The 22,830-nt window shown below is 42.4% G+C and overlaps 1 protein-coding gene and 1 long non-coding RNA gene across 4 annotated transcripts; both read right to left on the bottom strand.

Moving 5' to 3' along the window:
• Positions 1-1,457: 1,457 nt before the first annotated feature.
• LOC120063465 (proheparin-binding EGF-like growth factor) lies at positions 1,458-21,983 on the bottom strand. Of its 2 annotated transcripts, none has more exons than XM_039013847.1 (6): positions 21,891-21,983; positions 20,573-20,752; positions 15,516-15,786; positions 15,060-15,230; positions 3,860-3,966; positions 1,458-2,324 (listed from the first exon to the last, which is right to left on the bottom strand). In XM_039013847.1, exons 1-5 carry the CDS (start codon positions 21,925-21,927, stop codon positions 3,870-3,872), a joined length of 756 nt encoding a protein of 251 aa, XP_038869775.1. In that variant the 5' UTR covers positions 21,928-21,983; the 3' UTR covers positions 1,458-2,324; positions 3,860-3,869. The 2 variants fall into 2 exon arrangements, with proteins under 2 accessions (XP_038869775.1, XP_038869776.1); XM_039013848.1 differs by having other exon boundaries at positions 15,516-15,783.
• Positions 5,188-5,893, bottom strand: LOC120063467. 2 transcript variants are annotated; one of them, XR_005478507.1, is made up of 3 exons: positions 5,731-5,893; positions 5,360-5,484; positions 5,188-5,239 (listed from the first exon to the last, which is right to left on the bottom strand). It is a non-coding gene; the product is annotated as an uncharacterized LOC120063467 (long non-coding RNA). The 2 variants fall into 2 exon arrangements; XR_005478506.1 differs by lacking the exon at positions 5,188-5,239 and adding an exon at positions 5,269-5,302.
• Positions 21,984-22,830: the final 847 nt, after the last annotated feature.

Genomic DNA, 22,830 nt, shown 5'->3' with positions numbered 1-22,830 from the left:
TTCACTCAACATATTCACTCAACATATTAACTCAACATATTCACTCAACATATTCACTCAACATATTCACTCAACATATTCACTCAACATATTCACTCAATATATTTACTCAACATGTTTACTCAACATATTCACTCAACATATTCACTCAACATATTTACTCAACATATTCACTCAACATATTCACTCAACATATTCACTCAACATATTCACTCAATATATTTACTCAACATGTTTACTCAACATACTGTATTCACTCAATATATTCACTCAACATATTTACTCAACATATTTACTCAATATATTTACTCAACATGTTTACTCAACATATTCACTCAACATATTCACTCAACATATTCACTCAACATATTCACTCAACATATTTACTCAACATGTTTACTCAACATATTCACTCAACATATTCACTCAACATATTCACTCAACATATTTACTCAACATATTCACTCAACATATTTACTCAACATATTTACTCAACATATTGTATTCACTCAACATATTCACTCAACATATTCACTCAACATACTGTTTTCACTCAACATATTTACTCAACATATTTACTCCTGCAGGCTGTCTCAATAGATAATAATGACAAGAAAGAACATTCTAATAGTGTAAAAGGCTTAGTTGACATGTTGTATGCTATACTCATCTGAGGAGAGAAAATATGTTCTTAATTTGTTTTATAAGATTATAGATTTTCTCAGGGGACCACATTGTAATTTCAGGTGACCGCTCATGGGGTCCCGACCCCCAAGTTTGGGAATCACTTGACTTAGTAACAAATTCATAACCACTTCATAACTCCTTTATGAGATGACTGTGAACATTCATAACTTTGTTACTTCAACTTCAACTGATAGCTAGTCTTTGTTCTGAGTGAAGTGACTGGGCTTGATAAGTTTAAACTCCATTTCAGGGTTAGTCTGTTCTTTTTGTTCTGTTGATGTTAGCCTTGTAATTAGAGGCACCTCTCTGTTTACATACCTCAGCGTGTACGTGTCTCCCAAGCACGTCTCACCTGCTTATTGTTGTATTGCTCAGAATAGCCCAGTCACTCCCTCTCGCCTAACTCAAACACAACATAGCTATTTGTGCTCATTCATGCAATCCGCAATGGGCGTTATTCTGCCATTCAAAACAGCTCTGCACCATGGTAACAGAGAGGTCTGCATGTGAACAGGAAAACAGAGGGAACAACAGAGAGAGGGAGGGAGGGAGGGAGGGAGGGAGGGAGGGAGGGAGGGAGGGAGGGAGGGAGGGAGGGAGGGAGGGAGGAGATTGATCCCAAATCAACTTATGTTTTTCTTTTCTTTTGTATCTTTATGTATGAACTTAGTGTTTGACCTCCTCACGGATGATGACATCACACATGAACTGAGTTTATGAACCATAGAGATCAAACTATCTTGATGATTATGATGCTTCTCTATCATTTCAACATCCATAGTTTAGGTTGGCTCCAGAATGAGATAAAGGATAATGATTAATATGATTAATGATTAATATTTTTCTTTTGTATCTTTATGATAGTTCCAATCCTTTCATTCAATACATGTCACTTTGTTCCAGATTCACTCCCAGGAGAATACATGAGAACTATGATGCTATGGTTTGCGGAACCTATCGGATGCTTCGGAGTGTTCCATTCCATTTTAAAATCCTACTTCGGTGATGTCATAAATAATGCATTCCATCCCTTTGTGACATCACAGAGAGAGACAAAGAGAGATAATTAAATATTAGAACTATTTGCTGAGGTCCTTTGTCAGAGTTATTCTCTCTCTCTCCCTCTGCCACTTTATTGTGTGTCTGTGTTTGGGTACAGGACTCACCCACATACACCCACGCATGCAGGCACACACAAACAAACATAAAGACATTTCTTATAACACTGAAGGACTTTATTAGTGAACCGATAGATTCCATCTATGTCCAGGATTATCGATAGCTGTATCTCTCTGTTGTTCCCTAGGAGACGCATGGCAATAAATAAGCAATAACTTAGTAGTGAAATGATTGGACGGTATGCTCAACATCACGGTCCAATCACATCTAACACAAAACCAGTCAAAACAAAGCTCTGTCCTCAATAAATAAGTCAAATCAAATAAATAAACAACAAGACGGTTCTACGCTGGTTCTTCAAGACGGTTCTACGCTGGTTCTTCTACAGAACGCTCTACTGTCTGGAGTTGTAGCGTCCGTTCAGTCGATCACTCCGCTGGGCAGGAGTCGGCACCGGTTCTCCTCTGATTGTCTCGGTTCTCATGGTTCTAAATTATGGTTCCAGACCTTTAAGTTCTCTAGAGTAAGAGAAGAGAGCAATTTGTCAGTATTTAGCTGTTGAATTGACCAATTGACAGTAATAAAGACTTCCAGGAGGTTAGACAAGTATGTTAGCCAGGAGGTTAGCCAGGAGGATAGACAGGTATGTTAGTAGACAGGTATGTTAGCCAGGAGGTTAGCCAGGAGGATAGACAGGTATGTTAGCCAGGAGGTTAGCCAGGAGGATAGACATGTATGTTAGCCAGGAGGATAGACAGGTATGTTAGCCAGGAGGTTAGCCAGGAGGATAGACAGGTATGTTAGCCAGGAGGATAGACAGGTATGTTAGCCAGGAGGTTAGCCAGGAGTTTAGTCAGGAGGTTAGAGAGGTGTGTTAGCCAGGAGGTTAGACAAGTATGTTAGCCAGGAGGTTAGCCAGGAGGATAGACAGGTATGTTAGCCAGGAGGTTAGCCAGGAGGATAGACAGGTATGTTAGCCAGGAGGATAGACAGGTATGTTAGCCAGGAGGTTAGCCAGGAGGATAGACAGGTATGTTAGCCATGAGGTTAGCCAGGAGTTTAGCCAGGAGGTTAGAGAGGTGTGTTAGCCAGGAGGTTAGTCAGGAGGTTAGACAGGTATGTTAGCCAGGAGAATCGACAGGAGGTTAGAGAGGTATGTTAGCCAGGAAGTTAGACAGGTATGTTAGTCAGGAAGTTAGACAGGTATGTTAGTCAGGAGATTAAACAGGTATGTTAGCCAGGAGGTCCGACAGGAGGTTAGACAGGTATGTAAGCCAGGAGAATCGACAGGAGGTTAGAGAGGTATGTTAGCCAGGAAGTTAGACAGGTATGTTAGTCAGGAGATTAGACAGGTATGTTAGCCAGGAGGTTAGCCAGGAGGTTAGCCAGGTATGTTAGCCAGGAGGTTAGCCAAGAGGTTAGACAAGTATGTTAGCCAGGAAGTTAGACAGGTATGTTAGCCAGGAGGTTAGCCAGGAGGTTAGAGAGATGGACCAGCAACCTGAGGGTCGCCAGGTTCAATCCAAGTCTGACAGGAAAATCTGGGTAAAGAATGTGAAGGCTTTGGGACATCATGTTCCAGAGACCAGGGACCAGTCTAAAGCGAGACGGAGCCTTTAATTCATGTTTTAACAGACAGGTATGAGGAGAATGCTGAAAGGCCAGTTTGTTCAACTGAAGGGATTTATGTGTGTGAGGTTACAGTGACTTAGACATTCATGTGTGTGAGAGCAAGAGAGCATGTGTGTGTGTGTGTGTGTGTGTGTGTGTGTGTGTGTGTGTGTGTGTGTGTGTGTGTGTGTGTGTGTGTGTGTGTGTGTGTGTGTGTGTGTGTGTGTGTGTGTGTGTGTGCATGTGTGTGTGTATGTGTGTGTGTGTGTGTGTGTGGTTATGAGACATCACCAGTAATCCAGTCTAATCCAGTCTAATACTGCATTCTTACACCTACTCATGTGACGCAATTCACACTCCCACCCACCTACGCAAACACACACACACACACACATGCGCGCGTGTGCCTGAATGCGGTTTGTTGGTTTGTTGTGTGTCTTACCTGCTGATGGTCACACCGTGATGTCACAGGGTGTGGTTTTCTGGAGCTGTTCCTTCTCACTGCCGGAGGCCAGGTAGGCAACCAGGAAGTTCTTATGAGTCCTGTAACTGGCAGACAGACACACAGAGAGAGGGAGGGAACGTTAGTTAACTCCTATAGCGTGCAATCCGTTCTGCCACAAATGGAGCTTGAATTGCACAACAGCATTCAAAGTTAAAAGAGACAAGTCTTTCATTTAGTTGGTTTTAGATCTCAGGGAATGTGAATCACACCATGGTTTTTATTTAACGACGCAAGTCAGTTAAGAACAAATTATTATTTACAATGACAGTCTACCGGAGAACAGTGGGTTGCTCAGGGGCAGAACGACAGATTTTTACCTTGTCAGCTCGGGAATTCGAGCCAACAACCTTTCAGTTACTGGCCCAACACTCTAACCACTAGGCTACCTGCTGGTTACTGGCCCAACACTCTAACCACTAGGCTACCTGCTGGTTACTAGTCCAGCACTCTAACCACTAGGCTACCTGCTGGTTACTGGCCCAACACTCTAACCACTAGGCTACCTGCTGGTTACTCGTCCAACACTCTAACCACTAGGCTACCTGCTGGTTACTAGTCCAACACTCTAACCACTAGGCTACCTGCTGGTTACTGGCCCAACACTCTAACCACTAGGCTACCTGCTGGTTACTGGCCCAACACTCTAACCACTAGGCTACCTACCACCCCAGCCAACATGGGCTGGTTTCACATCCACTACACTACCACATCATCCTATCAGGAGAAATCAATTCCTCTAACTGGAGTTCTTTTTCACACAGATTAGAGTCCAGTATTCCAGCACGACACAGTTGAATGTAAAATCAGATGAGCATGGACTTATTATTACCCATGGTTAGCTTACATTAACAGTATTTTTTTTTTGTCTAATAAAATAAGTTTCTACTGTATATGGCTCTGCAATCACTCATGTCTTTAGCAACATTGTCAAACCAATTAGTCTTAGGTAACAACATAACGTAGATTATGAAAGTTCAATCAGCAAAAGCTGGTCTGAATGAATTGTCACTTTTTATTCATCTAGTAAACTCATATAATTCACATCGCTTCCTATCTCACTCATCAGTATAATGTTACCTCATCAGCATAATGTTACCTCATCAGCATAATGTTACCTCATCAGCATAATGTTACCTCATCAGCATAATGGTACCTCATCAGCATAATGTTGCCTCATCAGCATAATGTTACCTCATCAGCATAATGTTACCTCATCAGCATAGCAGGTATCTATGGTAGTGTCTATAATGTTACCTCATCAGCATAATGTTACCTCATCAGCATAGCAGGTATCTATGGTAGTGTCTATAATGTTACCTCATCAGCATAATGTTACCTCATCAGCATAACAGGTATCTATGGTAGTGTCTATAATGTTACCTCATCAGCATAATGTTACCTCATCAGTATAATGTTATCTCATCAGCATAATGTTACCTCATCAGCATAATGTTACCTCATCAGCATAACAGGTATCTATGGTAGTGTCTATACTGTTAGCTCATCAGCATAGCACGTGATATGGTAGTGTCTATAATGTTATCTCATCAGCATAAAGTTACCTCATCAGCATAATGTTACCTCATCAGCATAGCAGGTATCTATGGTAGTGTCTATACTGTTACCTCATCAGCATAATGTTACCTCATCAGCATAACAGGTATCTATGGTAGTGTCTATAATGTTACCTCATCAGCATAATGTTACCTCATCAGCATAACAGGTATCTATGGTAGTGTCTATAATGTTACCTCATCAGCATAATGTTACCTCATCAGTATAATGTTATCTCATCAGCATAATGTTACCTCATCAGCATAATGTTACCTCATCAGCATAACAGGTATCTATGGTAGTGTCTATACTGTTAGCTCATCAGCATAGCAGGTGATATGGTAGTGTTTATAATGTTATCTCATCAGCATAAAGTTACCTCATCAGCATAATGTTACCTCATCAGCATAGCAGGTATCTATGGTAGTGTCTATACTGTTACCTCATCAGCATAATGTTACCTCATCAGCATAACAGGTATCTATGGTAGTGTCTATAATGTTACCTCATCAGCATAATGTTACCTCATCAGCATAACAGGTATCTATGGTAGTGTCTATAATGTTAGCTCATCAGCATAGCGTCACGTCTCAGCCTATGAGCATGGCAATTCCACCACGGTTGCTGATGAACCTATGGGCTCACTCGTGCAATAATCACTTTCCTGTCTTTCAATCAATGGGCATGAATCAAGGGGAGTATTTACACTGAGTAAATCATATACACAGAGTAGACAAAACATTAAGAACACCTGCTCTGTCCATGACACAGACTGACCAGGTGCATCCAGGTGAAAGCTATGACCCCTTATTGATGTCACCTGTTAAATCCATCAGTGTAGATGAAGGGGAGGAGGCAGGTTAAATAAGGATTTTTAAGCCTTGAGACAATTGAGACATGGATTGTGTGTGTGTGCCATTCAGAGGGTGAATGGGCAAGACAAAAGATTTAAGTGACTTTGAACGGGGTATGGTAGTCGGTTTGTGTCAAGAACTGCAATGCTGCTGGGTATTTCACGCTTGAACGAGGGAGGGGGGGTTAGATGTGTATACACTATATGTACAAAAGTATGTGGACACCTGTTCAAATTAAGGTTTGTTCCCCGGTAGGCCATCATTTTAAATAAGAATTTGTTCTTAACTGACTTGCCTAGTTAAATAACGGTTAAATACATTTTTTTTTTTAATTCAACCACACCCGTTGCTGACAGGTGTATAAAATCGAGCACACAGCAATGCAATCTCCATAGACAAACATTGGCAGTAGAATGGCCTTACTGAAGAGCTCAGTGACTTTCAAAGTGGCACTTTCATAGAATGCCACCTTTCCAACAAGTCAGTTTGTCAAATTTTTGCCCTGCTAGAGCTGCCCTTGTCAACTGTAAGTGCTGTTATTGTGAAGTGGAAACGTTTAGGAGAAACAACGGCTCACCCGTGAAGTGGTAGGCCACACAAGCTCACAGATTGGGACCGCCGAGTGTCCTTGGTTGCAACACTCACTAGCGAGTTCCAAACTGCCTCCGAAAGCAACTTCAGCACAATAACTGTTTGTTGAGAGCTTCATGAAATGGGTTTCCATTGCCAAGCAGCCGCACACAAGCCTAAGATCACAATGCGCAATGCCAAGCGTCAGCTGGAGGGGTGTAAAGCTCGCTGCCATTGGACTCTGGAGCAGTGGAAATGCGTTCTCTGGAGTGATGAATCACGCTTCACCATTTGGCTGTCTGACAGATGAATCTGGGTTTGGCGGATGCCAGGAGAACGCTACCTGCCCCAATGCATAGTGCCAACTGTAAAGTTTCGTGGAGGAGGAATAATGTTCTGGGTCTGTTTTTCATGGTTCGGGCTAGAACCCTTAGTTTCAGTGAAGGGTAATCTTAACGCTACAGCATACAATGACATTCTAGACAATTCTGTGCTTCCAACTTTTTGGCAACAGTTTGGGGAAGGCCCTTTCCTGTTTCAGCATGACAATGCCCCAATGCACTAAGTGGTTTGTCGAGATCAGTGTGTAGAAGAACTTGACTGGCCTGCACAGAGCCGTGACCTCAACTCCATCGAACATCTTTGGGATGAATTGGAACGCCGACTGTGAGCCAGGCCTAATCGCCCCAACATCAGTGCCCGACCTCACTAACGCTCTTGTGGCTGAATGGAGGAAAATCCCTGCAACAATGTTCCAACATCTAGTGGAAAACCTTCCCAGAAGAGTGGAGGCTGTTATAGCAACAAAAGGGTGGACCAACTCCATATTAATGCCCATGATTTTGGAATGAGATGTTTGACGAGCAGGTATCCACATACTTTTTGTCATGTAGTGTATGTCAACTCAAACCTTGTGGCAAAATTCCTCAGAGACGAGGCCTACCCCAAACGATGCAATAAAATTCCAGATTGTACTCGTGTCTCTATTGTCATTAAGTTAAGCCTGTACTCGATTGAACTGTGTACGGCTCTGCTATCAATCATGTTGTTAGCAGCATCGTCAGACTAATTAGTCTCAGGTAACATTGTGGACGATATAGCGCCTCATTGCCACGGCAACAATCAGAGCAAACAAACAAATTGAATATCAGTCGATAACAGAATACCAGTTATTAAAAATATAACTTTAAAATATGAACTACAACCAGAGCATTTGTCCGGCACAAGTCATTTAATCAGAGCAAGCAGTACTGTATAATGTATAAGTTTACCCAGTATGTGACCAGACCACTGCTCCTCTCCTGTCTGAACCAGACCACTGTCCCTCTCCTGTCTGAACCAGACCACTGCTCCTCTACTGTCTGAACCAGACCACTGTCCCTCTCCTGTCTGAACCAGACCACTGCTCCTCTACTGTCTGAACCAGACCACTGCTCCTCTTCTGTCTGAACCAGACCACTGCTCCTCTACTGTCTGAACCAGACCACTGCTCTCTCCTGTCTGAACCAGACCACTGATCCTCTCCTGTCTGAACCAGACCACTGCTCCTCTCCTGTCTGAACCAGACCACTGCTCCTCTCCTGTCTGAACCAGATCACTGCCCCTCTCCTGTCTGAACCAGACCACTGCTCCTCTCCTGTCTGAACCAGACCACTGCTCCTCTTCTGTCTGAACCAGATCACTGCTGTCTGAACCAGACCACTGCTCCTCTCCTGTCTGAACCAGACCACTGCCATCTGAACCAGACCACTGCTCCTCTCCTGTCTGAACCAGACCACTGCTCCTCTCCTGTCTGAACCAGACCATTGCTATCTGAACCAGACCACTGCTCTCTGCTCTCTGAACAGTACAAACTGCAGGCCATTATGAGGAATCCCAGGCCCATGTATTATATCTGCTCTGACTTGGACTGTTGACTTTGTCCCTCATTTAGATGTTTCTAGTAAATTACATAACGGGGTTACTGATTGATAAGGTGTGGAGTGTTTGTGTGTAGACCTGTGTGTGTGTGTGTGTGTGTGTGTGTGTGTGTGTGTGTGTGTGTGTGTGTGTGTGTGTGTGTGTGTGCTGAGTCTACCTTTGTGTTCATCAGGCTATGTCCAAGTAAATATATGATTTCTTATAGTTATAAAAGGTATTGCCTTGATATAGTCATGAGCAATATCAAGGTATGTCCGCGTGGACGAGGGGGTGTGTAAGGGTGTGTTGGGGTTGTGTGTTTTAATGATGCGTTACGTTGAGTTAAGGGGCGTTTTGGAGTGTTCGAGGCTGTCAGCTAGCTATGTTTTTAACCAGGCTAAAGGCAGCTATCCAGGCTATCAGCTTGCTATGTTTTTAACCAGGCTAAAGGCAGCTATCCAGGCTGTCAGCTTGCTATGTTTTTAACCAGGCTAAAGGCAGCTATCCAGGCTATCAGCTTGCTATGTTTTTAACCAGGCTAAAGGCAGCTATCCAGGCTGTCAGCTAGCTATGTTTTTAACCAGGCTAAAGGCAGTTATTCAGGCTGTCAGCTAGCTATGTTTTTAACCAGGCTAAAGGCAGCTATCCAGGCTATCAGCTTGCTATGTTTTTAACCAGGCTAAAGGCAGCTATCCAGGCTATCAGCTAGCTATGTTTTTAACCAGGCTAAAGGCAGCTATCCAGGCTGTCAGCTAGCTATGTTTTTAACCAGGCTAAAGGCAGCTATTCAGGCTGTCAGCTAGCTATGTTTTTAACCAGGCTAAAGGCAGCTATCCAGGCTGTCAGCTTGCTATGTTTTTAACCAGGCTAAAGGCAGCTATCCAGGCTGTCAGCTTGCTATGTTTTTAACCAGGCTAAAGGCAGCTATTCAGGCTGTCAGCTAGCTATGTTTTTAACCAGGCTAAAGGCAGCTATTCAGGCTGTCAGCTAGCTATGTTTTTAACCAGGCTAAAGGCAGCTATCCAGGCTGTCAGCTAGCTATGTTTTTAACCAGGCTAAAGGCAGCTATCCAGGCTGTCAGCTAGCTATGTTTTTAACCAGGCTAAAGGCAGCTATCCTGGCTGTCAGCTAGCTATGTTTTTAACCAGGCTAAAGGCAGCTATCCAGGCTATCAGCTTGCTATGTTTTTAACCAGGCTAAAGGCAGCTATCCAGGCTATCAGCTTGCTATGTTTTTAACCAGGCTAAAGGCAGCTATCCAGGCTATCAGCTTGCTATGTTTTTAACCAGGCTAAAGGCAGCTATCCATGCTGTCAGCTAGCTATGTTTTTAACCAGGCTAAAGGCAGCTATTCAGGCTGTCAGCTAGCTATGTTTTTAACCAGGCTAAAGGCAGCTATCCAGGCTATCAGCTTGCTATGTTTTTAACCAGGCTAAAGGCAGCTATCCAGGCTATCAGCTAGCTATGTTTTTAACCAGGCTAAAGGCAGCTATCCAGGCTGTCAGCTAGCTATGTTTTTAACCAGGCTAAAGGCAGCTATTCAGGCTGTCAGCTAGCTATGTTTTTAACCAGGCTAAATGCAGCTATCCAGGCTGTCAGCTAGCTATGTTTTTAACCAGGCTAAAGGCAGCTATCCAGGCTGTCAGCTTGCTATGTTTTTAACCAGGCTAAAGGCAGCTATTCAGGCTGTCAGCTAGCTATGTTTTTAACCAGGCTAAAGGCAGCTATTCAGGCTGTCAGCTAGCTATGTTTTTAACCAGGCTAAAGGCAGCTATCCAGGCTGTCAGCTAGCTATGTTTTTAACCAGGCTAAAGGCAGCTATCCTGGCTGTCAGCTAGCTATGTTTTTAACCAGGCTAAAGGCAGCTATCCAGGCTATCAGCTTGCTATGTTTTTAACCAGGCTAAAGGCAGCTATTCAGGCTATCAGCTTGCTATGTTTTTAACCAGGCTAAAGGCAGCTATCCAGGCTGTCAGCTAGCTATGTTTTTAACCAGGCTAAAGGCAGCTATCCAGGCTATCAGCTTGCTATGTTTTTAACCAGGCTAAAGGCAGCTATCCAGGCTGTCAGCTAGCTATGTTTTTAACCAGGCTAAAGGCAGCTATCCAGGCTGTCAGCTTGCTATGTTTTTAACCAGGCTAAAGGCAGCTATCCAGGCTGTCAGCTTGCTATGTTTTTAACCAGGCTAAAGGCAGCTATCCAGGCTGTCAGCTTGCTATGTTTTTAACCAGGCTAAAGGCAGCTATCCAGGCTGTCAGCTTGCTATGTTTTTAACCAGGCTAAAGGCAGCTATCCAGGCTGTCAGCTTGCTATGTTTTTAACCAGGCTAAAGGCAGCTATCCAGGCTGTCAGCTTGCTATGTTTTTAACCAGGCTAAAGGCAGCTATCCAGGCTGTCAGCTTGCTATGTTTTTAACCAGGCTAAAGGCAGCTATTCAGGCTGTCAGCTTGCTATGTTTTTAACCAGGCTAAAGGCAGCTATCCAGGCTGTCAGCTTGCTATGTTTTTAACCAGGCTAAAGGCAGCTATCCAGGCTATCAGCTTGCTATGTTTTTAACCAGGCTAAAGGCAGCTATCCAGGCTGTCAGCTTGCTATGTTTTTAACCAGGCTAAAGGCAGCTATCCAGGCTATCAGCTTGCTATGTTTTTAACCAGGCTAAAGGCAGCTATCCAGGCTGTCAGCTTGCTATGTTTTTAACCAGGCTAAAGGCAGCTATCCAGGCTATCAGCTAGCTATGTTTTTAACCAGGCTAAAGGCAGCTATCCAGGCTATCAGCTTGCTATGTTTTTAACCAGGCTAAAGGCAGCTATCCAGGCTGTCAGCTTGCTATGTTTTTAACCAGGCTAAAGGCAGCTATCCAGGCTGTCAGCTTGCTACTATTAACAAGGGAAGACTTCTTCGATGAGGTTTAACGGCAGTTGGCATCCAATAAATGTGGCATTACTGCCACCAACTAGACTGAAGTATAACTACCTTATACTTTGCTTGAAAAAAAGTCAAATTAATCAATAAATACCCTGCCATCTAACCATACACTCATTAAAAACACACCACCCTACTCCACTATTTAAACCTATCGAGTCCTACCTCAGGCCAACATCCTGAAAGGACGGGACGAGACATATTCACTCAACACACCCTGTAACTCTTCTGACGTCAAAATCTCGTACACCCAAATATTTCTCAGCGGCTGCCACCACAACCTCTATTTTCTGCGACTTTTACGGTCCATCCCCGCAGTACAGTTACTCACCATTGCTATGAACGCAGAAAAAAATCCCTCGGTACTGATAGAGATCTATTAGTCACACCACTCCTCTCAGGATCCCTCCCTGTCTTGACCAATCTTCCTCTACTTTCTTCACTGCCTCAGAATACGACACCCTCTGTTCTACTCTAACCCCGGTAACCTCAACGTGCCTCTCTCTCGCACCGGATCCTTCTGATCCCCAGCCCCATGGGCACCCCTGCAATTAACACATCTCGCTTCTAGCCCAAATGCTACACATCTGGGGTGGCAGGTGGCCTAGTGGTTAGAGCATTGGTTGATCGAATCCCTGAGCTGACAATGTAAAAATCTGTCCTTCTGAACAAGGCAGTTCCTAGGCTGTCATTGAAAATAAGAATTTGTTCTTAACAGACTTTTCTTGGTAAATAAAGGAAACATTTAAAATAAATACATTTCTTTGTCTCATGTTCTTCTGTACACTTCTCATACCCAGGAACCATCTTCCTATATACACTGCTGCCACATGCCCATACGCTTGACACCTGTAACAACGTAATGTATTCAGCACATAAGCTCGTACGGGATAGCTGAAATATCCTAAAATAATTTTGTCAGACAGAGAGTCAACATCAAAACTTAAAAGAACAAGACAATGACTCTTCTGTTTCTCCACTCACGCCACCCTGTCTGCCATTTCCTTTAAAAAAGAAAATCACTGGAGTTCATTCCACCAGCTCTTTCAGAGATCTGTATTTGATGAAAGGGAAGGCTTCCTGGCTTGTTGTGTTATGGTTGTTATGGTTGTGTTGTGTTATGGTTGTGTTAATGTTGTGTTAATATTGTGTTAAGGTTGTGTTATGGTTTTATTAACGTTGTGTTATGGTTGTGTTATGGTTTTATTAATGTTGTGTTATGGCTGTGTTATGGTTGTGTTATGGATGTGTTATGGATGTGTTATTTCTGTGTTATGGCTGTGTTATGGTTTTATTAACGTTGTGTTATGGTTGTGTTATTGTTGTGTTAATATTGTGTTATGGTTGTGTTATGGTTTTATTAACGTTGTGTTATGGTTGTGTTATGGTTTTATTAATTTTGTGTTATGGCTGTGTTATGGTTGTGTTATGGATGTGTTATGGATGTGTTATTTCTGTGTTATGGCTGTGTTATGGTTGTATTAACGTTGTGTTATGGTTGTGTTATGGCTATGTAATGGATGAGTTATGGTTGTGTTATGTTTTATTAATGTTGTGTTATGGCTGTGTTATGGCTGTGTTATGGCTGTGTTATGGATGTGTTATGGATGTGTTATGGTTTTATTAACGTTGTGTTATGGCTGTGTTATGGCTGTGTTATGGATGTGTTATGGTTGTATTAATGTTGTGTTATGGCTGTGTTATGGATGTGTTATGGTTGTATTAATGTTGTGTTATGGCTGTGTTAGGGTTGTGTTATGGCTGTGTAATGGATGAGTTATGGTTGTGTTATGTTTTATTAATGTTGTGTTATGGCTGTGTTATGGCTGTGTTATGGTTGTATTAATGTTGTGTTATGGTTGTGTTATGGATGTATTAACGTTGTGTTACGGCTGTGTTATGGCTGTGTTATGGCTGTGTTATGGATGTGTTATGGCTGTGTTATGGCTGTGTTATGGATGTGTTATGGCTGTGTTATGGATGTGTTATGGATGTGTTATGGTTTTATTAACGTTGTGTTATGGTTGTGTTATGGCTGTGTTATGGATGTGTTATGGTTGTATTAATGTTGTGTTATGGTTGTGTTATGGCTGTGTTATGGATGTGTTATGGTTGTATTAATGTTGTGTTATGGCTGTGTTAGGGTTGTGTTATGGCTGTGTAATGGATGAGTTATGGTTGTGTTATGTTTTATTAATGTTGTGTTATGGCTGTGTTATGGCTGTGTTATGGTTGTATTAATGTTGTGTTATGGTTGTGTTATGGATGTATTAACGTTGTGTTATGGCTGTGTTATGGCTGTGTTATGGTTGTATTAATGTTGTGTTATGGTTGTGTTATGTTTTATTAATGTTGTGTTATGGCTGTGTTATGGCTGTGTTATGGTTGTGTTATGGCTGTGTTATGGCTGTGTTAATGTTGTGTTATGGCTGTGTTATGGCTGTGTTAATGTTGTGTTATGGCTGTGTTATGGATGTGTTATGTTTTATTAATGTTGTGTTATGGTTGTGTTATGGTTTTATTAATGTTGTGTTATGGCTGTGTTATGGCTGTGTTATGGCTGTGTTATGGTTGTATTAATGTTGTGTTATGGTTTTATTAATGTTGTGTTATGGCTGTGTTATGGTTGTGTTATGGTTGTATTAACGTTGTGTTATGGTTGTATTAATGTTGTGTTATGGTTGTATTAATGTTGTGTTATGGTTGTGTTATGGTTGTGTTATGGTTGTATTAACGTTGTGTTATGGTTGTATTAATGTTGTGTTATGGTTGTATTAATGTTGTGTTATGGTTGTATTAACGTTGTGTTATGGTTGTGTTATGGTTGTGTTATGGCTGTGTTATGGTTGTATTAATGTTGTGTTATGGTTGTATTAATGTTGTGTTATGGTTGTATTAATGTTGTGTTATGGTTTTATTAATGTTGTGTTATGGTTGTATTAATGTTGTGTTATGGTTGTATTAACGTTGTGTTATGGTTGTATTAATGTTGTGTTATGGTTGTATTAATGTTGTGTTATGGTTGTATTAATGTTGTGTTATGGTTGTATTAATGTTGTGTTATGGTTGTATTAATGTTGTGTTATGGTTGTATTAATGTTGTGTTATGGTTGTGTTATGGCTGTGTTATGGTTGTATTAACGTTGTGTTATGGTTGTATTAATGTTGTGTTATGGTTGTATTAATGTTGTGTTATGGTTGTATTAATGTTGTGTTATGGTTGTATTAATGTTGTGTTATGGTTGTGTTATGGTTGTATTAATGTTGTGTTATGGTTGTATTAATGTTGTGTTATGGTTTTATTAATGTTGTGTTATGGTTGTATTAGGTCTATACTCACTGTGTCCAGGTCATGAGCAGTATGGCGAGGCAGCTGATGCTGGAGAGGACCACAGCTATGATGACCAGGACAGTCTGAACCACCTCAGCGATGCTTCTCTCCTCCTCTTCATCCGTCCTCGTAGGCAGGAGCAGGATGCCACAGCGCTCCCCATCGTAACCCTTCTCACAGCTGCAGGGAAAAGGATTAATCAATTAATTAATCAACTAATATATCAATCAATAAATCAAAACACAAGTCAGTCAGTTAGTCAACCAAACAGTTAGTCAGACAATTAATGAATCAATCGGTCTATCTATCCAATCGATCCTTTCCATCCATCAGCACACACACACACACACACACACACACACACACACACACACACACACACACACACACACACACACACACACACACACACACACACACACACACACACACACAGTACTAAAAGTAGACTTGTGTTGTACTCACACACACACTGGCTCCCTCAGGTCTGCCATGTACTTGCAGTTTCCATGGATACAATATGCCTGATGGGAGGAGTTACAAGGGTCCTCTGTAACACGTCCTGACGTCTGGTGTGTGTGCTCGGCCGTGAACTCCAACGTGTGTCCTGACGTGTGTTCAGGGTTGAAGGTTGTGGTACTTTTACTGCTGTTCTTGTTCCTCCTCTTTCCTGGATTCACTTTTCCTTTCTGGCCCTTCCCCTTTTCTTTTCTGGTCTTACTGTGATGCAGCACTGCTGGGAAACGACAGGAGTTATTTTAATTTTCGGATTATTAGAGACGGATGGAGACAGATGGAGATAGATGGGGATAGATGGGGATAGATGGAGATAGATGGGGATAGATTGGGATAGATGGGGATAGATGGGGACAGATGGGGATAGATGGAGATAGATGGGGATAGATGGGGATAGATGGAGACAGATGGAGACAGATGGAGATAGATGGGGATAGATGGCGACAGATGGAGATAGATTGGGATAGATGGGGATAGATGGAGATAGATTGGGATAGATGGAGATAGATGGGGATAGATGGGGATAGATGGAGATAGATGGGGATAGATGGAGACAGATGGGTATAGATGGAGATAGATGGGGATAGATGGAGATAGATGGAGACAGATGGAGATAGATGGCGACAGATGGAGACAGATTGGGATAGATGGGGATAGATGGGGATAGATGGGGATAGATGGAGACAGATGGAGATAGATTGGGATAGATGGAGATAGATTGGGATAGATGGGGATAGATGGAGACGGATGGAGATAGATGGGGATAGATGGAGAAAGATGAGGACAGATGGAGACAGATGGAGACATATGGAGACATATGGGGATAGATGGAGATAGATGGGTATAGATGGAGATAGATGGGGATAGATGGAGATAGATGGAGATAGATGGGGATAGATGGGGATAGATGGAGACAGATGGAGATAGATTGGGATAGATGGAGATAGATTGGGATAGATGGGGATAGATGGAGACGGATGGAGATAGATGGGGATAGATGGAGAAAGATGAGGACAGATGGAGACAGATGGAGACATATGGAGACATATGGGGATAGATGGAGACAGATGGGTATAGATGGAGATAGATGGGGATAGATGGAGATAGATGGCGACAGATGGAGATAGATTGGGATAGATGGGGATAGATGGGGATAGATGGGGATAGATGGAGACAGATGGAGATAGATTGGGATAGATGGAGATAGATTGGGATAGATGGGGATAGATGGAGACGGATGGAGATAGATGGGGATAGATGGAGAAAGATGAGGACAGATGGAGACAGATGGAGACATATGGAGACATATGGGGATAGATTGGGATAGATGGAGATAGATGGGGATAGATGGGGATAGATGGAGATAGATTGGGATAGATGGGGATAGATGGGGATAGATGGAGATAGATGGAGATAGATTGGGATAGATGGGGATAGATGGAGATAGATGGATATAGATGGGGATAGATGGGGATAGATGGATATAGATGGAGATAGATGGGGGTAGATGGGGATAGATGGGGATAGATGGGGATAGATGGAGATAGATGGGGATAGATGGGGATAGATGGAGATAGATGGGGATAGATGGGGATAGATGGAGACGGATGGAGACAGATGGGGATAGATGGAGAAAGATGAGGACAGATGGAGACAGATGGAGACATATGGAGACATATGGGGATAGATTAGGACAGATGGAGACAGATGGAGATATATGGGGACAGATGGAGATAGATGGAGACATATGGGGATAGATGGAGATAGATGAGGACAGATGGAGACAGATGGGGATAGATGAGGACAGATGGAGACAGATCGAGATAGATGGAGACATATGGGGATAGATGAGGACAGATGGAGACATATGGGGATAGATGAGGACAGATGGAGACAGATGGAGACATATGGGGATAGATGAGGACAAATGGAGACATATGGGGATAGATGAGGACAGATAGAGACAGATGGAGACATATGGGGATAGATGAGGACAGATGGAGACATATGGGGATAGATGATGACAGATGGAGACAGATCGAGATAGAATGGGACAGATGGAGATAGATGGAGACAAATGGAGGTAGATGGTGATAGATGGAGACATATGGAGGTAGATGGTGATACATGGAGACATATGGAGGTAGATGGTGATAGATGGAGACATATGGAGGTAGATGGTGATAGATGGAGACATATGGAGGTAGATGGTGATAGATGGGGACAGATTTAGATATATGTAGACAGATGAAGACAGATGGAGATAGATGGAGACAGATCGAGAAAGATGGAGACAGATGGAGATAGATGGAGATAGATGGAGGTAGATGGGGACAGATGGAGACAGATCGAGGTAGATGGTGATAGATGGAGACATATGGAGGTAGATGGTGATAGATGGAGACATATGGAGGCAGATGGAGGTAGATGGTGATAGATGGAGACAGATGGAGGAAGATGGTGATAGAAGGAGAAATATGGAGACAGATGGAGACAGACGGAGACAGATGGAGACATATGGAGATAGATGAGGACAGATGGAGACAGATGGGGACAGATGGAGACAGATGGAGAAATATGATGAGGACAGATGGAGTCATATGGAGACAGGTGGAGACAGATGGAGCCATATGGAGATAGAAATAGATAGATGTAGACAGATGGAGACAGATGGAGATAGAAATAGATAGATGTAGACAGATGGAGACAGATGGAGATAGAAATAGATAGATGTAGACAGATGGAGATAGAAATAGATAGATGTAGACAGATGGAGACAGATGGAGATAGAAATAGATACATGGAGACAGATGGAGACAGATGGAGATAGAAATAGATAGATGGAGATAGAAATAGATAGATGGAGACAGATGGAGACAGATGGAGATAGAAATAGATAGATGGAGACAGATGGAGACAGATGGAGACAGATGGAGACAGATGGAGACAGATGGAGATATAAATAGATAGAAATAGATAGATGGATGGAGATAGAAATAGATAGATGTAGACAGATGGAGATAGAAGGAGATAGAAATAGATAGATGTAGACAGATGGAGACAGATGGAGATAGAAATAGATAGATGTAGACAGATGGAGACAGATGGAGATAGAAATAGATAGATGTAGACAGATGGAGACAGATGGAGATAGAAATAGATAGATGTAGACAGATGGAGACAGATGGAGAAAGAAATAGATAGATGTAGATAGATGGAGATAGAAATAGATAGATGGAGATAGATGGAGATAGAAATAGATAGATGTAGATAGATGGAGATAGAAATAGATAGATGGAGATAGAAATAGATAGATGTAGATAGATGGAGATAGAAATAGATAGATGTAGATAGATGGAGACAGATGGAGATAGAAATAGATAGATGGAGATAGATGGAGATAGATGTAGACAGATGGAGACAGATGGAGATAGATGGAGATAGAAATAGATAGATGGAGATAGAAATAGATAGATGTAGATAGATGGAGACAGATGGAGATAGATGGAGATAGAAATAGATAGATGGAGATAGAAATAGATAGATGTAGATAGATGGAGATAGAAATAGATAGATGTAGATAGATGGAGACAGATGGAGATAGAAATAGATAGATGGAGATAGATGGAGATAGAAATAGATAGATGTAGACAGATGGAGACAGATGGAGATAGATGGAGATAGAAATAGATAGATGGAGATAGAAATAGATAGATGTAGATAGATGGAGACAGATGGAGATAGATGGAGATAGAAATAGATAGATGGAGATAGAAATAGATAGATGTAGATAGATGGAGACAGATGGAGATAGATGGAGATAGAAATAGATAGATGGAGACAGATGGAGACAGATGGAGATAGAAATAGATAGATGTAGACAGATGGAGATACAGTGCATTCAGAAAGTATTCATACCCTTGACGTTTTCCAAATGTTTTTACGTTACAGGCTTATTCTAAAATTATGATTAAATAGATTAAATAGCTGTATTCCCACATCAATCTACACACAACAACATATAATGACAAAGCAAAAACAGGCTTTTAGAATTTTTTGTTAAATAAAAATAAATAAATACTGAAATATCACATTTACATAAGTATTCAAGCCCTTTACTCAGTACTTTGTTGAAGCACCTTTGGCAGCGATTACAGCCTTGAGTCTTCTTGGGGTATGACGCTACAAGCTTGGCACACCTGTATTTGGGGAGTTTCTCCCATTCTTCTTTGCAGATCATGTCAAGCTCTGTCAGGTTGGATGGGGAGCGTCGCTGCACAGTTATTTTCAGGTCTCCCCAGAGATGTTCGATCGGGTTCAAGTCCAGGCTCTGGCTGGGCCACTCAAAGACATTCAGAGACTTGTCCCGAAGCCACTCCTGCGTTGTCTTGGTTGTGTGCTTAGGGTCGTTGTCCTGTTGGAAGGTGAACCTTATTTCCTATCTGTCAGTGACCTTTGGGTTCTTGGTCACCTCCCTGACCAAGGCCCTTCTGGAAGGTTCTCCCATCTCCACAGAGGAACTCTGGAGCTCTGTCAGAGTGATCATCGGGTTCTTGGTCACCACCCTGACCAAGGCCCTTCTCCCCCGATTGCTCAGTTTGGCCAGCTCTAGGAAGAGTCTTGGTGGTTCCAAACTTCTTCCATTTAAGAATGATGGATGCCACTGTGTTCTTGGGGACCTTCAATGCTGCATACATTTTTTGGTAACCTTCCCCAGATCTGTGCCTTGACACAATCCTGTCTCAGAACTCTACAGGCAATTCCTTCGACTTCATGGCTTGGTTTTTGCTCTGACATGCACTGTTAACCATGGGACCATATATAGACAGGTGTCATCATTTTGTAATTATGTGGTGTTGTGTGTAGATTGAGGAGGCTATGGGTTAGGGGCTAGGGAGTACTAAGGGGTAGGGGTTAGGGGTGAGGGGTTAGGGGAAAAGGTGCGAGGGGGTACTAGGGACTAGGGTGTAAGGGGTTAGGGGTGAGGGATTGTCTGACAGTCCTACCTTTGGGTGAACCGTCTGTAGGTGTACCTCCTGACATATCTTCATCCAGTTCCTCCTCATCCTCATCACCCAGAGAGCTCTGTAGCCCCTCCCCTTCCCCCAAGGCTGACGTATCTGTCACATGGTTCAGCTCTGCCGATAACGTCACCGCGGATCCCAGGACACCTAAAGCGCTAACAACTACAACCAGATCACACCAGTCAAACACAGAGCACTGAAAACTACAACCAGACCACACCAGTCAAACACAGAGTACTGAAAACTACAACCAGAACATACCAATCATACATATCAATCAAGACTGCAAGCAGACCAAACTGGTCACACACAGAGCAGTGCAGACTACAACCAGACCAAACTGGTCACACACAGAGCAGTGCAGACTACAACCAGACCAAACTGGTCACACACAGAGCAGTGCAGACTACAACCAGACCAAACTGGTCACACACAGAGCAGTGCAGACTACAACCCAATAGCACACACAGAATACTAGAGCACTCAATACTTCAATAAGATTAGCATATGTTACATCACACAGCTGGTTTCTGACAAGTCATAACAGGTTGTGAAACATCTCTCTCTCTCTGTCTCTGTCTCTCTCTCTCTCTCTCTCTCTCTCTCTCTCTAAAGTGAACAGTAAACATTACACTCTCACAAGTTTCAAAATAATTGACACTCTCATAAGTTTTTAAATCAATAGACACATTTCAAAATGTCATATTATGGCTATGTACAGTGTTATAATGATGAGCAATTAATTAATAGTCTCATCTCATCTCATATAGTGAACTGCAAAAAAAGGCAAAAAAACTAAGTAACAGGGCACTCGCCACCACGTGACCTACTGTCTGTGTGTATGTACTGATAGATACACACAGACACACTACATGTTCATGTTTTTAAATGTATGTAAAGTGTAAAGTCTTTTTTCTGTAAAGTCTTTTTTTGTTACGTGTCGGACCCAAGTAAGACTAACTGCCGCTATTGGCGTCGGCTAATTCTAATAAATCCTAAATATCTATCTCTCCACTCCATCCCTGTAGGCTACTACCCTCTAAACACATCTCTCTGCCTGTCTGTCCCTGTAGGCTACTACCCTCTAAACACATCTCTCTGCCTGTCTGTCCCTGTAGGCTACTACCCTCTAAACACATCTCTCTGCCTGTCTGTCCCTGTAGGCTACTACCCTCTAAACACATCTCTCTGCCTGCCTGTCCCTGTAGGCTACTACCCTCTAAACACATCTCTCTGCCTGCCTGTCTCTGTAGGCTACTTCCAAACACATCAAATGATCGTACAAGCCCAGACTACTTACCCAAACACAGCAGAGAGGAGAGGATGAGAGTGTTCATGTCCTAATATTGTGTGTATTCTGCCCTGAGTGAGACTAGTCCTGCTCTGCCTCTGCTTCCTCCTCAGCGGTTGGGTGGCGGCTTTTATAGACAACGCCTCAGTAGACGGGGAGGGGGGGTAACAGTACTGTAATGATTAACTTGCCCAGCCTTAGGGGATGTATTTATGCATGTCACATTCTTATGTTCTTTGACACTTCTGTCGATAATAATAATGAGTGAGAGTGAGATCCCTCACACTTTGTTCAGTAACAGTCAACATCAACCAGGTCACCTGTGATACAAGTCAGTAGTTCTGAGGACGTCGGGAGATGACGTGAAAACCTGCCACTAGGGGCAACAGTGAGCGCTGTTACCTTTGGGTAGGTTTTGATAGGGCGTTTGCCTCTGATTCCAAAGGTTGGAAGTTCAAATCCAGCAATAGAAAGTTGTTTTTTTGCTATTTTTGTTTTAAGCCTATCCCAAACCTTAACCATTCTGAGTTAAGGCCTAAAACTTAACCCTAACCTTAAAAGATTTGGAGTTAAGGCCTAAAACTTAACCCTAACCTTAAAAGATTTGGAGTTAAGGCCTAAAACTTAACCCTAACCTTAAAAGATTTGGAGTTAAGGCCTAAAACTTAACCCTAACCTTAAAAGATTTGGAGTTAAGGCCTAAATTTGACTTTTGCAACCACGTCGAAATTCGACATTTGAGAAACACAGATAAACGTCTAACTGTGAAAGCTAGTTGGTTAACACACACACACACACACACACACACACACACACACACACACACACACACGGACACACACTAATTGATGTATTCTGTCCAGTCACTACACGTCATTAACGCACACCAAAAAAAATGACACTATCATTAAATTTCCTACCTCCGGCCCTCTCCCTTGATCTTCATATT

The sequence above is a fragment of the Salvelinus namaycush genome, chromosome 18 (genome assembly GCF_016432855.1).
Source record: "Salvelinus namaycush isolate Seneca chromosome 18, SaNama_1.0, whole genome shotgun sequence".
NCBI lineage: Eukaryota > Metazoa > Chordata > Actinopteri > Salmoniformes > Salmonidae > Salvelinus > Salvelinus namaycush.
Note: the sequence above shows the minus strand (reverse complement) of the source record. Positions and strands in the feature narration are given on the sequence as shown.